The following is a 15823-nucleotide window of genomic DNA, read 5'->3' on the forward strand; positions in this document are numbered from 1 at the left end:
GAGCACCTAGTAGTTGGCCAACCAGTTGAGAGTCCGAAGGAACGAGACTCTCTTGGCCACTTCCCCGCAACCCCAACCCCGGGAGATTCCCACAAATGTGGAATATGATTCTTATTAAAGTAGATAACTGCTGATTTAATCCTTTTAGAAATCTTAATTCGATTACGATTCTAACCTCAGATGTCTCTATAAAAGGACTTGATCAAATTAGAGATTCTAGAAAAATAAATTTGTCTACATCTCAGTGTTACACTAGAAGAAGATCGAATAGTAAGAAGAATTCCCATGAAGTTATCAAGTGAATCAATAGTTCAGAATCTTCATCGTGAAAAGGGATCAAAAGGAGTATGAGAGTTTAGCCCAAAGAGCAGAAATCAAGTTGATTGCTCGAGTGTCTCAAGTAGAGGAATGCAATTTGAAAATCGAGATCTTGACAAAAGCAATTAAGTTTAGTCCTAGAGAAAGCGAATTGCGGTAATTTTAGTCTCAACTATCTCATTATTAGTTTGAGCAAGTGATCCTAAAAGTAACTAATGTTAGACGTTAGATGTCTTAAATTCACTTAACAAAAGAATTCATTTCCAAGAAAACAAGTGTGAGTAATGTAAACATTGAAGAGGTTCGATACTTCGATATGAGCAACAAATTGACAATGAATTACCAACGTCACCTTGACAACCCTTGTCTCTGAAGCAACTATAAATAGGGAACCAGAGATAAAGTTATAGGAACCTGAGGAGACTTCCGCACCAATCGAGTTAAATTCATAGGAAAATAAAACCTCCCAAAAGAGTTGAGAATGTTTCACCGGTTTCAATCCTCGCACAGGTCTCAAACGCTTAAGTATCTTTCTCATAGAAATGAAGTTATGCTGTTAGAATGGAATGAACCTAACACCTACACATAAGCTATGACATTTCCAGACTCCAAAAAACATCTTATACCACAAGTTCTGAAATAGAAAAGTCAAATTTGGAACTTGTTTGATTTTGTCCACTGGGACAAAGCTTATTGGACGCAGACGAATTTTCAAAGCGAAACACAGACAAGGATGGAAATGTGACCGTTTTCAAAATTATGTAACTAAAAATTACAAACAAATTCATGGATAAACTATGACGATACTTTGTAGATAAACCAAAGCCACTTGTTGATAAACTAATTTGGAATTTGTGGGTGTGTTGTGTATAGAAGAATCAATGTACAACGGGAGGCTTAAACAAACAAACGAACCCTATGAATTGATTATCTTTCATAAGCGATGGTAAAACACAACCTGGGAGAGTTGAACGTAGGGTAACTCTGAAAAGGGTTTCTGAAGACCCCATACTAAATGGTTTCCTTGAAACATCAGCAACTATCGAGGTGTAAAAGAATTGCTATTGGAGGTTCCTCTTATTATATTAGTAGTAACAAAGATTCACCCGTTTGAACAAAAAAATTCAGAATCGCCCTCGATTGTAGCTTGCAGCTACAACAACATTATCTCTACTATGATGGAGGATGATCTAATAGATCTTTCCTTTCCCTAGAAAAAGATGACTTGAACAAAGGGAAAAATCAAAGAGAAAAATAAATAAAAGGGTTAATCTTGAATGAACAGGACAGGAAAGATCAAATAGAAGATAGTTGTGATATGGTTATTTGTCTGGAGACCCTAGTAAAAGCAACCAACCGATAGGGAACGGATTGTTTCCCCAACATTCATCAGCGCCATGTATCATCAAATTATATAAAACCATAAAGTTAACAATATAATAACTTATGAAGAAAGATCTCGGTTTACTTGAAATTGTTGAAAATTCTAAGATAGAAAACAGATTCTTTGCCGGTTCTAGTCGATATCTGCCCCATTATCACGTTCACTGCCAAAACAAGTAAACAAACAAAGAAAGGATATAGAATTCCTTTTAGTATTCTAGGAGTTTATATTAAGGAAAATCGAATCAAGGATTGTGTCTATGTAACACAAGCGGGCTCACCTCTGCGTCTTCACCAACTTTGGAGGTATCCATCTTGTGGGAGTCTTCTGCATCGTAAAACAAAACAGATATGACATCTAGAAAGATAAATAAAAGCTCAAATCGAATGTCATTTGACTAATGAATATCTAAGACACAAAGGACATAATAGAGAAAAGAGATTTAAGTAAATTAAAATAAGATGAAAAAAGAAGCAGATTATATGCCTCATTAAGATATAATCGAAAAACAAGTGACAGACAAACCCATGATTCTAGGTCGAACACATGAAATAGTTTGAAAATTTCATATAGGTAAGATAATATTTGTTATGGTTAATTGGCTATTAAGTATTGTTGTGATAAATGATGTTAGAAATTGTACTCGAGAAAGATGACTCCTTACCTTACAGATAAGTAGAAGAAACGTGTAGAGTCGTATGTTAGAATTAATTTATCGAAACTCCCATAATCCATTGGTGTGAGGGACTCTGGCCTTGCGGCAGAGTTACATATTTCACACACACATAACACACGATTGATTTAACTAATCAACGCAGCAGATTCGTAGCAAAATGGGTTTCACTCCAATACAGGTAATATTACGGAACAACTATATAAAGGTATTCATTTAGCTAATAATAAGTGAAAACCATGATTGAGAGAATCGTTCAAGAGAGGAAAGTAAATCTTAGGAACCTCGTAAAGTCGTTGAAATCGTATAGAAAATATGAGCTACAAAGGAGGTGAAGGATAAAGATATGCACTTGAAGGGGTTATCAGAGGGAGGATGATGCCCAATGCACCCTAAAAGAGTCAATAATATTTGACGGGACACAGTGAGCTAAAATGTTTCAACTATGGGATATAGGAAAGCAGCCATGTCACGAGCTCTTAAGTCAGAGAGCAACCATATAAAACAACAAACCATATAAGACATGGCTTTGAAAGAAGAGATCAGCAACTAGTTATTCTTCTAACAAGTAAACACATAAAGAAGAGAAAAATGCTTGGTGTAGATTAATGATGTTTATGCATTACCTCCCTCCTCTGGGATGTCAGAAGTCCACAAGGTAAGGTTGTCCCTCAGAAGTTGCATAATTAAAGTGCTGTCCTTGTAAGACTCTTCGCTGAGGGTATCCAGCTCCGAAATAGCTTCATCAAAAGCTTGCTTTGCGAGATGGCAAGCCCTGCAATAAAATTTGTGTAAGAAGCTTAACAGCATGGCTTCATGGGAAAAAGAAGTAGCTCCACTTAAACATGATCTAGTATAGTAGTATTTAGAGAACAGGTTATATAATAACATACCTTTCAGGAGAATTCATGATCTCGTAATAGAAGACCGAGAAATTCAATGCCAAACCCAGACGGATAGGATGAGTTGGAGCCAAATCAGCCTCTGCTGTGCTAGATGCTGTCTGCAGTTCAATGGAATAGACATAAAACCACCTTATTAGTGTCATAGTACCATATTAAACAACAGTCAATGGTAACAAGAACACAACCTGTTTATTTATCCATTACCAGATCCATACACTAAACGCAACCTACCTCATTTCACACAATTTCGAAGCATTTAAGATCCTATCAGATATTTCAAACTTACGGAAGAACTTCCAGAAATAGCATCCCGACCAACAAAAGAGAAGACAATAAGATTGAGTGACTTTTTTGCCTTTTTACTTCTTCCTTGTTTAAAAGTGTCTCACTTCAGAAATAGGTTTATCCAAATTTTAATGACAAGGCTGAAGTTGGTCAAAACAAAGCGCTTTCACCCTAAAGTAAGATGATTTATTGAAAGAAAGTAATTTCGATTCCCGCATATACATATCAAAGGACAACAGGTACACTTATACACCAATTACATAATCAGAAAGTTGAGTAAAGCGAAGTCATTAAACATGAGACGTTAAAGCGCCAACTCTTACACTTACTAAATAGAAAACGACCGGTTATAATAAATAGTTAACTAAAATCAACCGTTAAAATTATGTAATAAATTTTTGATACATGTTCGAAACACAAATGGAGACACGAAAAGTACAGACTTAAAAATGGAACAAAATGACTTGTCATAAATAACTCATTAGAGGCCGAAATAAAATGGGGCTCGCCGTTTGCCAATTAAATATGAAATTTTGATTGTTGATACATGTTCAAAACCCAATTTGAGATACGAAAAGTACAGACTTTAAAATCGAACAAAATGACTTGTCATAAATAACTTATTGGAGGCCGAAGTAACATGGGGTTCGCTGTTTGCCAATTAAATATGAAATTTTGATTGTTGATAGATGTTTGAAACCCAATTTGAGATACGAAAAGTACAGACTTTAAATCGAACAAGATGACTTGTCATAAATAACTCATAAGAGGTAAAAATAACATGGGGTTTGCCAATTAAATATGAAATCTTGATAAAATAGATTCGAAAATCAAATAAGATGTGATTTTGATACCAAACCCCTTTTCACATATATACTAAACCAGTAGAGGACCTACATATAATCAATATTTCAAAATGAAAGCAACACAATTATACCTCATATGCTTTCAGTGATTGATCAGCAGCCTCTTTTCTATCATTACCACTCTTGAACTCTGCTAGGTAGCGATAATAATCCCCTTTCCTGTAAGCCAACAATTAAAGCTCCAACAGAATGACAAAGAAAACCCTAAAATCAATCCAACTTCCAAGCGGATCGGAATTTAATCTAAAAAAAAAAATGGAAAAGAAGATCAGTCTCACATCTTATAATAAAAAACAGTGGATTCTCCAGCTGATGATGAAGGAATAAGATGTTCATCGATCACAGTCATGATTTCATTACAGATTTTTGAAAGCTCCGATTCAACTCTTCCCCTGTACTCCTTGATCTTCTTGGCGTTCTGCTCATTTCCTTTGCTTTCTTCTTTCTGCTCAATCGAAGATAAGATCCTCCATGAAGCTCTCCTAGCTCCGATCACGTTCTTATAGCCAACAGAAAGCAGATTTCGTTCCTCAACAGTCAATTCAACGTCAAGTTTTGCTACGTTTTTCATCGATTCAACCATTTCTGTTACAAACATCAATAAACAGATCAAAACATATTCAGATACACCCCAATCGGTTGTATCTTCAACGATCTAGAGAGAGAAAGAAAAAAAGGTGTGAAATGAAAGAGAGAGAGAGAGAGAGAGAGAAACCCTAACCATCGTAGCGTTCGGCTTGCTCGGCGAGTTTGGCGATGTAAACGAAGTTGTCGCGTTCTTTGGGGGAAGCCATGGCAGATCGGTAAAATTCGGGGGCTCTGATTTCGCTCTCTCGGAGAAGATGATTTTATTCCTCTCGTTTCTGTCGAACGCCCAAGGAGAGAGAGAGAAGTGTGTGTTTGTGTGAAAGGGACAAGCGACGTCTCGGCCGGCAACTTCCTTATTTATAGCCAAACCTCAAATCTGGGCTTTTCCGGCTGAGTGCCACCTTGGCAATGACCTTTTGGAAATGACCAATTTGCCTTGTGTTTATTACATATTTTTTTTTTTTTTGAGAAATGGAGTACTATCTACGTCAGTCGTTACAAATCATTTATACATCATGAAGATTGCTAAGTACGAGAACTGCCTAAGTTAAACTATTTTAATCATGCATACATGACATAAGACATCATTAACATATTAATGGAGTACCATCTACGTCAGTCATTACAGCTCATTTATACATCATGAAGATTGCTAAGCACGATAACGGATAACTGCATAAGTTAAACCATTTTATATCATGCATACATGACATAAAACATCATTAGCATATTTATGGTGAATTGGATAAGCTCAGTAAGATAGTAACGACTGTCTAAAGACATCTTGGGCCTTAATAACTAAATCTAACAAATAAGGCTATCATGTGAAGTATGAGAGCCCATTTATTTCTACATCCATCTTATTTAATAAATCAAGTTCAATAAATTATAGATTTTCACTTCTGTAGGGATCGAATTTGCACCCAAAGTGTATGTAACCCTAAGGCTATCCAATGGGGCATGAGAGCCCATTTATTCATACTTCTATCTTATTTATATACAAGTTTAATAAATTATGGATTTCAATGAGAATCGAACTTGGGACTTCCGATATGTGGAGCGAATGTACAACCACTAGGACAAAATGATGGTGGACTGTCCTAGAATAATTAGGTATAGGGACCTCCTAAAACAGTATCCCAATATAAACAAACTATCATCTTTATAGATTTTATAGATTTTATGTATTTTTATGAATTGGAGTTTCTATGATTGAAATTAAATTTTATTGTGATAAAAATTAAAAATCAAAGTAATGTTGAAATATAATCATTTTTTTTTTATCTTTAACCTCTTATACAACCAACATCAACCACCAATAACATTATACACTTTGCAACAACAAAAAAATTATACTCTTATGTAATCTTAAATTCTTCTCATCTCCATCCTATTTAATACATTTGTTATTTCTCAAAATATATTCATCAAGATGATGCATCATTAATGGAAAATAATTCTTTACTGTCTTGCAACATAATGTTATTAACGGAAAATATTCTTTACTATCTCACAACGTAATATCATTTCCTTTCAACAACAAAAAAACGTGATATCATTTCACTATATTAGTGAAAATGTCGGTGAATATTTTTATCCATAAAAGAGGCGAATTTTGGCCGCCGTAGTTACTTTTTTCTCTTCGTCGTCAGAATGTCAACCACTTTTTATTGATAAAGATAAAATATTTCGGCCCATATGGTAAACAAAAATGGTCTCATTTCACTAAATTGGTGAAAATGTGGGAGAAAATGATGCTTTACTAATGTAAAAATGTGGGACTTCCAAGTGTCACTAAGTTATTTACTTTAAAAGGGTTATTTAGGCATTGACTCCCAGTTATTAAGCGATATTAGGACTACACCCCACAAAATGAAAATACGTATGGCCTTGACCCTCATTTTAGATTGCGTTAAATATCAGCTAAGTCGTTCGCTGCCAACCAGGGGCGGCCTAGGCCCAAAGCAGCCAAAGCAGCTGCTTTGGGCCCCATTTTTCGAAGGGCCCCAAGTTCCTGGTTGGTTAAAGGCACCCAAGAAATAAAAAGAAAAAAGTTAAGAAGCCCAGCCACATGCCCAAACCCAAATGGAACAAAACAGATTAAAAATCTGGGGATTGTACTAGGTGAGGGTAAATTTAAAGTTGGGTCCCACAAAAACAATTAAAAACATAATCTAACCTAGAAACTCGGTCCAAAAAATTTACAAGACTTATTTAAGTTAGTAAACTACTACAGTACATATTTACTCGTGTCTTTCTCTATAAATTTTTGGTGTACTGATTCTCTTTGTAGGTTGTATAAAATGGCTAGGATCTAAACCATTAACAATTATCTCTCTGGACTATAAGAAAAATGTACTAGTTCTTTATTTTCTACTTTTTTGTTTTTATTTTCATAATTATATATTTAGCGTATATTTTTTCTCTTTCTTTTTCTACTTTTGTAGTTTATTAATAAACTATATTTGATGTGTTTCTTTTTAAAAAGAATTAATTTCTATCGTATTATTTAAAAACTATTGATTTTATCAATTTCAAAACTAAGTCTCAACGAACAACAATTACATTCTCCAATTCTCTCATGTTGGGAATTGGGATCTCTATATAAAAATTTGATCTTCTTGTATAATGGTTCTAGTTTATGATTTTTTGTTATGCTTTCATACTAATAGAACAAATGATTAATTTTTTTACACCCAGTGTAAAAGGGCCCCAAAATTGTTTTCGCTTTAGGGCCCGTAATAACTTGGGCCGGCCCTGCTGCCAACCACATGTTTGGCTCATGACAAAATACCCTCCATGAAATATTTAGGTTATATAGTCATTTACTCGCAACTATTTACTAATATTAGGAATACACCCTCAAAGCAAAAATGCTTAGGGTCAACTCTCATCCTCGATTTTTTCTTTAAATACCAATTAAGTGGTTCGCGCGCAGTTTCGTATTCCTCTTATTTCTATAGGTTTTTAGGGATAGTTTTATGATGAAAAATTTATCCTAATGTGACAGCATAAGAATCTAGGATCTCAAATTGTACAATCTATAAAAAGTGATTGGTTCATGAACTCAAAGTTAGTCCGAGAGCCAGATCCAAATAAGCCAGAAATAATAAAGAAAATAGGCTACTCGAAGTCAGAGCGGGTTCGACCCATAATACTAGATATATTAGATAGGATACCGATTAAAAAAACATATAAAAAAGGCTTACCCCAGTTTCTCGCCTTCCACGTATTAAGTCTGGTTGATTAGAGAGATTAGAACAAGTCTCAGATATATAATTGTTAGATACAAGGTCTAGTCCTTAATTTTAGACTTGTTATTTGTAATATAAACCCCTCAGGCATGTCGTTGGCGAACGACTCACTTTATTGATTTTTGAAAAAGAAAAATCAAGAACGGAAGTCAATCTTAAACATATTTTCATTTTGGGGTAAAGTCCTAATATGACTGTACAACTAGGGGTCAATTTCTAAATAACCCAGTTGAAAACATGACCTTTGTAGAATTTTTCTTGAGTATCTCATTGGGGAATGTTTTATATTAGAGTGTCATGACCACGTGGGAAAGAGACACTTCAGAGGTATACTTTTGACACTTAAAATTTACAGAGTTTATAGTTTATTTTGAGTATCTCATGGAGATGCTTTAACTTTGAGATCAAAAGAAGGAAAGAAGAAAGCAAAAATGGCTTGTGATTTGGGAGAGATGGACACTCAAGGATTTTGTTTCAAATTTTGGGAGCCCAACAGATAAACTTAGCGAAACCACTAGTCAAGTTAGAGTAGAGGAGTGCTCATTGGGAACCTATAAAAATAATGGCAAAATTATGGAGCTCCAACAGAATCTTGTGCCGATAACATCTACATCTTGTCGAGGTCTACAGTACCACCCTTCTCTCATTCAGGAATGAGAGATATCCTAAACTTCCATAAAGAATTATTTAAGCAAGATGTAGCCTGTAAAATTTGAACTTATTGAATTTCTTCCTAGACAAACAATTTGGCCGATGATGTATTATTGTCGCTTAAGAAGTTTATTGATTGATAACAAAGATAAGGATAGTTCTTAATTTTTATTTCATGTTCTTTTTTCCGTTTTGTTGTTTTATGACTAAGGACAAAGATGGTACAACAGATATGTTGAATTAGAGGCTAGCAGCAATGGAGTTGGACGAAAACTCTTGTTGCTTTAAGCTATCTGCAACATGAGCTACTACTCCTGCACCGGCATTATGAAGCCATTCGTTTTTCACCTGAACCAAAACAACAATCTGTCAAATACTGGAAGGGGAGAACCATAAAAAAAGTTTATAACGACAAAAGTAAGTGGAGTTCGCTGTAATTTCCTTTAACGTTAAACACAAAAAAAGAGAAGTTTGATTTTACATGAATATTATTATGGGCTAAGAAGGGCCACATTGCTGAATGGAAGCTCACATCAACTTTCTTCCAGCCAATTCTCTGTAAGCCGCGTATCATCTCCTCTGATAAACAATTCAAAGTATAAAAATTGCAATTAAAAGTTCGAAAAAGGGATTAAAAGATTTGTTAACACCGATATTTGGGGAACATTAGCCCATACTTAGATGACACATGGACTTTGTACAATTGGCACGTCAGTTAGGTTAGTCTAACCATTTTAGGCAGAAGTGATTAGACGAGTCATAATTTATTTCAGAGAACAAAAAGAAGCCTGTTTCATGAGTATATGTACCTTCCATGATATCATGATACTCAACCGTTTTTTGTACGCTGGGAGTATTTTGGACTGCTTCCTTTGCTTTAGCTGCTTCTGGAGGAAAATGAGGGCCCTCAGATGATACTGGAGGACAATAATCCACATCTACGACATGTTTGTAACCAACCAGAGATCGCTGAGGTGGCTACCAGTTCGTGAATCGTGATAAACAAAAATAAATAAAAGTGAGAACAAGAATTCAATTTTTAAAATGAGTAGTACCTAAATGAAGTGATGTTTCACAGTGTTTCATGTCTCGTTAGATATCAGAAGTGTAACACACTACAGTTCAAGGCAATTTCATTCATATGTAACTACTTCTGAAAACCTATCATGCTTTAATGTTCTATCTATAAATTATGATATGCTAACAACACATTCAAGAAAGTTGATAATGTGTATGATGACTCGAGTCGTTTTTATTTCAACCCGTTTCCGTTTGCAAATATCACTCAGAAAATACCTTAACAAGTTCTGTTTCTCTTCTAATGGATGATGTGCGCCAGCCAACCATATCTGAATATAGTGGAAGAAAACTTGTCTTGGAGGAGGACGAAATAACAAAGATATTGATACAAGACCAACGAACTCCTCTCAAAAAAGAACGAAAGATTTATCGATGATAATAAGCAACAAGAAAAGAAAAAGAAACGAAGTCTCGAGAAGCAATTTTAATGTCTTAAGAAACATCTATAAACAGAAGGATACGATCATATGAGACATTGGCGTATAGAATACGACATCTGAATGAACCAAGAGCAGATCTGCAAGACAAAGGAAGTAGTTTAAGAACTTCTTCAATCATTAACTTTTTTCGAAAGAAAGGGTACTACAATTGTCTTACATAAATTGCCCATCATCACAATCAGATGCCATTCGTAGCAGAAGCGGTGGTCTGCTAGGTTTATCATCTGTCAGGAATAATTGGCGACCAGTTCGACCAGCCAAAACAGGGGCTATAGGTGCAGCAAGTTTTTCCAGAAAAGGAACTCCCAGAAGAAAGGGAAGCTGATAGCCAAAAGTGGAAACATTCGTTAAACATTGTTTGACAATGTAATAGAAACAAATGATTTCGAGGTCAAATTCGGAAGTGCCAATTACTAACTTCTGAAATTTCTCATCAAAAAGTATATTGACTTTCATATTCATGAATAACTGGTAAAGACTTGAGTTAACGAAAAAAATAATATGTGAACTCACATTAACATATGGACAACTACAAAATAATACTCCATATACATGTACTAAATTACTGATGGCGGGACATTATTCACAGTTTGGTTGTCACATTCCACGTATTTGGAAAAGAAAAATGATCCAAAAGCTCAACAAACTACAATTCACTCTTTTCTTTCTTAATAACTCATTACGCACAAGATCCAGCTGCCTCCAGGTAAAGATTCTTCAATAAAGGACTTGGCCTTTCTACAAGATTTAGCTGCTCCCTAAGTTTGGTCTATGTTGGTAACATATGCAACATGGACACTGGTAATATCAGTATCCGGTACTTGTAAGAGGTATCAAATACTTGAAAACTGATAATGAAATCAAACAAAGAACACATTATGATTGATTTTGGAGAAGAAGCGTCTATATGACTATACCCCTAAAAAAAATACCCCCACAGAGAAACAGTGTAGGAAAACAATCACCATAGGGCATAGGCTGAATTATTATTATTATTTTTGATGAGAACGGCATAGGCTGAATTAGACAACTTAAGTTTATTCTCTCACTAACCCAAGATCGCGCATAGAACATACCATCAATCTGAATACTGTGAATGTAGTTTATTCAATGAACTTCACTGGAAAGTCCATTGCAATGGCAAGAAATGAAAAAAGGATGTCAATAAGGAAGAGGAGGTCTCTTTAAATGATAGTTCCTCCTACCATTTGGTCCATCTGAAAGGTGAGGAAAGCAACTCGCAAGAAGAAGAATGTTGACGTAGACACAGTTATTCTTATGATTTAAAGAACACTATATCAATGGAGTCGGTCAAGGCCTTTCATCTATAGAGGCTTTACCTATATTTGGAAGCCTCTCAAGTTTACGTAATATGATCTAGTGTGCCTCTTGATGTTTTAGGTTTACATGGTGAAAACAGGATCCTTCTATTTTCAACCCCAAATAGCTAGCAATTACGATGAATCAAGCTCTTCTACTGGTGTTGAACCAATTGGAAATACATTCCTTCGACGTTCGCGAAGAAAAGAAAACAATTCTAGTCTCTTAAATCATCTTAAGACATTCTGGTTCCTGAAATAGATATCGTTATCTCGTATGATCTAACAGCATACCAAGAGTAGTAGTCAATTTGTCAGACGGAAAGCCACTAGGTCAAGTTAAATTTAATGTTTGGCTCTCTTGGACATGTATGAAATGAGTCAAGAAATAACATCACTGCAAGCACATAAAGCTTTAGCAATAAGTATCATCTTCAAGTACGTAGTAGCAAATGCTAGCATGAAGGTATACCGTATATGACGTCAATTATTAAAAGAAGAAGATTATATACCCGAAATAACAAACCTGCTTCCTTCCTCTCACTCCTAGATGTGGGGTCGCCAAGGTAATAAAATTGATAGGATCCAATCCAGCAATTGTACCTCGTCTTAAGGAGACTGCTGAATTTTCTTGATTTTTATCTCTAGAACTTGCAAGTTCATCGAACTGGCCATTAACTTTTTCACTTGAAGAATAAAGAACAGAGACTGCATATCGTGCAAACAAGCCACCAAGAGAATGGGCCAAGAAGGAAATTTTTTTCAAGCTCTTCGTCTTTTGAACAACTTGCTTGACCTGTTCACACAGAACGCAATAACATAATCAGTTGGAAAATTCAAGTCGTCAAGAAGAAACGAATTCACATGCAATACTATTAAAATTTGACAGCAACATGATTTAGGTACTTACTTCTACTGCTAATCGTCTCCCCGCTCCATCAATCCCACTGAAGGTTTTAGTGTAGGTATTAGATGAACTTGCTGTAAAAAAAAAAAGTTACATTTTCCACATTTATCACCAGAAAAGATTATAAACAAGTAACTGAAAAAAAAGTAAAAAAGTTATTACTGTGAGCATTTTAGAAATAAAGACTTTTCAGCAGATACTAACAGCTTCTTACGTATTAAGTTGCTGCGACATACACATTTAGGTGATGCAAACTACGAAACATAAGATCGTCGGAGTCAAGAAAATACTTATCTTCTAAAATAAAGAAACTCCCACTGTTTCATGTTTGTAATACATACCGTAAATCAAGAAGGTGCTTCCCAGTCTTTTTTTCAACTCTCCTTCTACGTATATCCAGTCACTGGGGCTGTATAACTAGTATCTCAGTAAATAATATTACCATTGAAAGAAAACAAATAGATAAAAAGAAGCCATGAATATATATAGTTCTTATCAATAACAGTACAAGTTTTTTGGAAATTAATAAAGCGACAAAAGGGAAGTCCAAATTGCAGTTTGAGCACCTATTGTTATTTGCAATACTTTTAATTTACATCAGGCGAAGGTCTAATCGACCCAATTTATCGCCACAATGGAGCATATAGTAGGTCAGACCGCCAGAGCACTGTTTAAAATCAGTTTTTATGCCCCAAGGCGGTTTGCTCTCACAAGACGAGGTGCCGCCTCGAGGCGTACGCCTCAATGCATAAGGAAAATGATATCAATTATGTAATAAGCATAACACAGTTTTCTACTTTACTACCAAAATTTAAGTGTTTAATAAACAAAAATACTAAAGTTTTTTTGTTATCCAACAACTCAAAAATAACAGGTGACTTCAGATGCGTACGTGTTATTCTCAGGTTCAAATACGTACGCCTCAAGTAACCGCCTCGCCTCGAGGCCCCTCGAAGCGTACACCTTGAACGTTTTTATAACATTGGGTCAAAGAATACCCTCTCTTTAGTCTTTGGATATTTCAACTCAAATCCAAGTGATATTGTCAGTTATAAAGGTCAAAATTCATTGTTTCATACTTCATGGTTTGGCACAGACTAACATTTCATTCAGTTGTGTGACACAGTAGATTTTTGTTTTACCATTTGCCGCTAGATTTTGTGAGTGTGTACAGATTGAATTTCAAAAATATAGAACTCCTCCAAAGAAGTCTGGAAAAGCTAACGTGTATAATCGAGAAAAGGTGGAGCTTTAGTGGTTAATTGATCAATTTACAAAAAGTATACTCAGCCCGCCTCTAGGGACTCCCACTTGAACCGCATGTGAGAGAAACTCTTGTTTCTCTCTCCACGTGACTAAACATGTGAGATGAGAGAGAAATTCTTGTTTCTCTCACATGCGGTTCAAGTGGGAGTCTCTAGAGGCGGGTTGTGTAGACTTGTTGATCAATTTATACCTTGCCAAGATGCCATGAACAAGGACAAGAAGATGATCAGGTTCACTGACATTAATTGTGCTCTTGGGTGTTGCAACTTCTCCGTGACTACTCATAGCTTGAAATCTGGAGTTCGAACTTTTGCATATATTATTGAAACCTGCAATTACATATAATGTTCTAGCCGTGAAAACGATTTTCTTTGAGACTGTAAGAGAAATTCTCTTAGTTTAAAAAATGCAAAAGCTAAGTTTAACATTCCATGAACCAGGTGACATCATTCTTAATTATATTATAAACCTAGAAGTTCTATTGTTAGGGATTATTACTTGCAATTTCATCACCTTACTCAAGTAGTGATTTCCAAAATTTGACTTATATCAGAGAATTAGAAATACGGATAAATTATTTCTACTTGTTTTCTGTGACGAAATCACCCTTCAGTACTCATATTTGCTAAGTAAGTCTAAAAATGAATTGTACATCCAAAATTAAAATCAAAATTTCGTTAGTTTACAGCTGGAAATCATGCACGAAATAATTGTAAGTGAGATTTCGTGCACCTAATCTAAATTTCCGAAATTTTTTCGTAAATTTGCACCGAAATTTCATTCCTTGGTTAAGGGTAATGCTAGAGTCGACTTTCATGCCACTGGAATAGCCTTTAAGGGTCTTTATATGATCTTTAGGGCTCAAGATGTCTTTGACGATGGTAGTTATCAGGCTTATTGAATTCATATATATATATATATATATATATATATATATATATATATATATATATATATATATATATTCATGAGGTATACATAACATACTTTATATAATGACTCAAAAAATGTATAGTAGTCATTCAGATTTAGCAAAAAGTGAAAGCAGAACCCACTTTGTTGGTATTGACCCAGATTTGGGTACATTCTAACAACCCAATTTGGGGATTTTATTAGGCAAGATCAGGATATAAAACTAAAACCTAGAAATTGGTTCTAAACAATTTAACATAGAAAAGTTATTGAAGTTAGATATTAAAATTAAAAAAATGGGAAAAGATGATAAGATTGAGAAGAAATAGTACCAGAGATGGTGCAGAAATTAGAAGACAACCCATTTAGGGCAGAAGTAGTAGAAGGTATAGAAAAGGAAGAAGAAGGAGATGAGGAACAGCCATGTGCACAATTTCGGAGACTGATACGGGGGGAATAATAAAAATTAGTAGAACGAGTGTTGATTAAAGGGGGAGGAGAAGCCATAAATAGGAATAATAAGGTAGTTTTAGAGAGAGAAAGTGTGGGTTAAGGTTTTCTGTTATTTGTCAGTGACTCAGAGAGAGAGAAGTCGTGACAACCATTATCAATTATGGCGAAGGATGAGATGATGATGATAATTGGACATGAAATAATCTTTGTCAGATTTATCATCATCTTTTTTTTGCCCATATCCTTCCTGCCCAGGACAAAACTTCTCCTTCATCACGACCATACCCTCTAATTTTGGAACTTTTACCAAGAAAGTCATCACCCTTATACTTCTCTATCATCAAGATAATTTCCATAGTTCAACAAAAAAAAAAAAATCAAGATAATTTCCTACACATTCTTTGACTTAAATAAGTGGCGATGGTGGAGAGGAGACCCATAAGTGGTATAACAAGGTAGGAATGTAAGATAAGTCATAAATGGATATGTCTTATTCCTTTGAAAATTTTGATTCTTTGAAAT

The 15823-nt window shown here is 35.0% G+C and overlaps 2 protein-coding genes across 4 annotated transcripts; both read right to left on the reverse strand.

The window, feature by feature from the left end:
• Nucleotides 1-1692: 1692 nt before the first annotated feature.
• On the reverse strand, nucleotides 1693-5429 carry LOC147556131 (14-3-3-like protein D). Of its 3 annotated transcripts, none has more exons than XM_086663884.1 (7): nucleotides 5153-5429; nucleotides 4710-5016; nucleotides 4503-4590; nucleotides 3269-3378; nucleotides 3002-3150; nucleotides 1983-2029; nucleotides 1693-1865 (listed from the first exon to the last, which is right to left on the reverse strand). In XM_086663884.1, exons 1-7 carry the CDS (start codon nucleotides 5223-5225, stop codon nucleotides 1863-1865), a joined length of 777 nt encoding a protein of 258 aa, XP_086520010.1. In that variant the 5' UTR covers nucleotides 5226-5429; the 3' UTR covers nucleotides 1693-1862. The 3 variants fall into 3 exon arrangements, with proteins under 3 accessions (XP_086520010.1, XP_086520011.1, XP_086520012.1); XM_086663885.1 differs by having other exon boundaries at nucleotides 1983-2026; nucleotides 5153-5391; XM_086663886.1 differs by lacking the exons at nucleotides 1693-1865; nucleotides 1983-2029 and having other exon boundaries at nucleotides 2991-3150; nucleotides 5153-5353.
• Nucleotides 5430-9037: 3608 nt separating this feature from the next.
• LOC147556132 (Hydrolase-like protein family) lies at nucleotides 9038-15823 on the reverse strand. The gene is made up of 11 exons (XM_086663887.1): nucleotides 15181-15823; nucleotides 14127-14265; nucleotides 13012-13079; nucleotides 12674-12744; nucleotides 12290-12559; nucleotides 10602-10765; nucleotides 10466-10521; nucleotides 10221-10273; nucleotides 9734-9902; nucleotides 9406-9503; nucleotides 9038-9272 (listed from the first exon to the last, which is right to left on the reverse strand). The coding sequence occupies exons 1-11, from the start codon at nucleotides 15353-15355 to the stop codon at nucleotides 9165-9167; spliced, it is 1371 nt and encodes a 456-aa protein (XP_086520013.1). The 5' UTR covers nucleotides 15356-15823; the 3' UTR covers nucleotides 9038-9164.

The sequence above is a fragment of the Eschscholzia californica genome, unplaced genomic scaffold, assembly GCF_041429995.1.
Source record: "Eschscholzia californica isolate CP2 unplaced genomic scaffold, dmEscCali1.0.p SCAF_2, whole genome shotgun sequence".
Taxonomy (NCBI): Eukaryota; Viridiplantae; Streptophyta; class Magnoliopsida; order Ranunculales; family Papaveraceae; genus Eschscholzia; species Eschscholzia californica.

Coding starts and splice junctions, on each gene's coding strand:
- LOC147556131 (XM_086663884.1), bottom strand. CDS start 5,225: ATGGCTTCCCCCAAAGAACGCGACAACTTCGTTTACATCGCCAAACTC. Junction 4,591..4,709: donor ACTGTTTTTTATTATAAGAT/GTGAGACTGATC, acceptor GTTGGCTTACAG/GAAAGGGGATTATTATCGCT. Junction 3,151..3,268: donor ATCATGAATTCTCCTGAAAG/GTATGTTATTAT, acceptor ATTTTATTGCAG/GGCTTGCCATCTCGCAAAGC.
- LOC147556132 (XM_086663887.1), bottom strand. CDS start 15,355: ATGGCTTCTCCTCCCCCTTTAATCAACACTCGTTCTACTAATTTTTAT. Junction 13,080..14,126: donor GTTCATGGCATCTTGGCAAG/GTATAAATTGAT, acceptor CTAGTTATACAG/CCCCAGTGACTGGATATACG. Junction 10,766..12,289: donor GAGTGAGAGGAAGGAAGCAG/GTTTGTTATTTC, acceptor TTTGGCTATCAG/CTTCCCTTTCTTCTGGGAGT.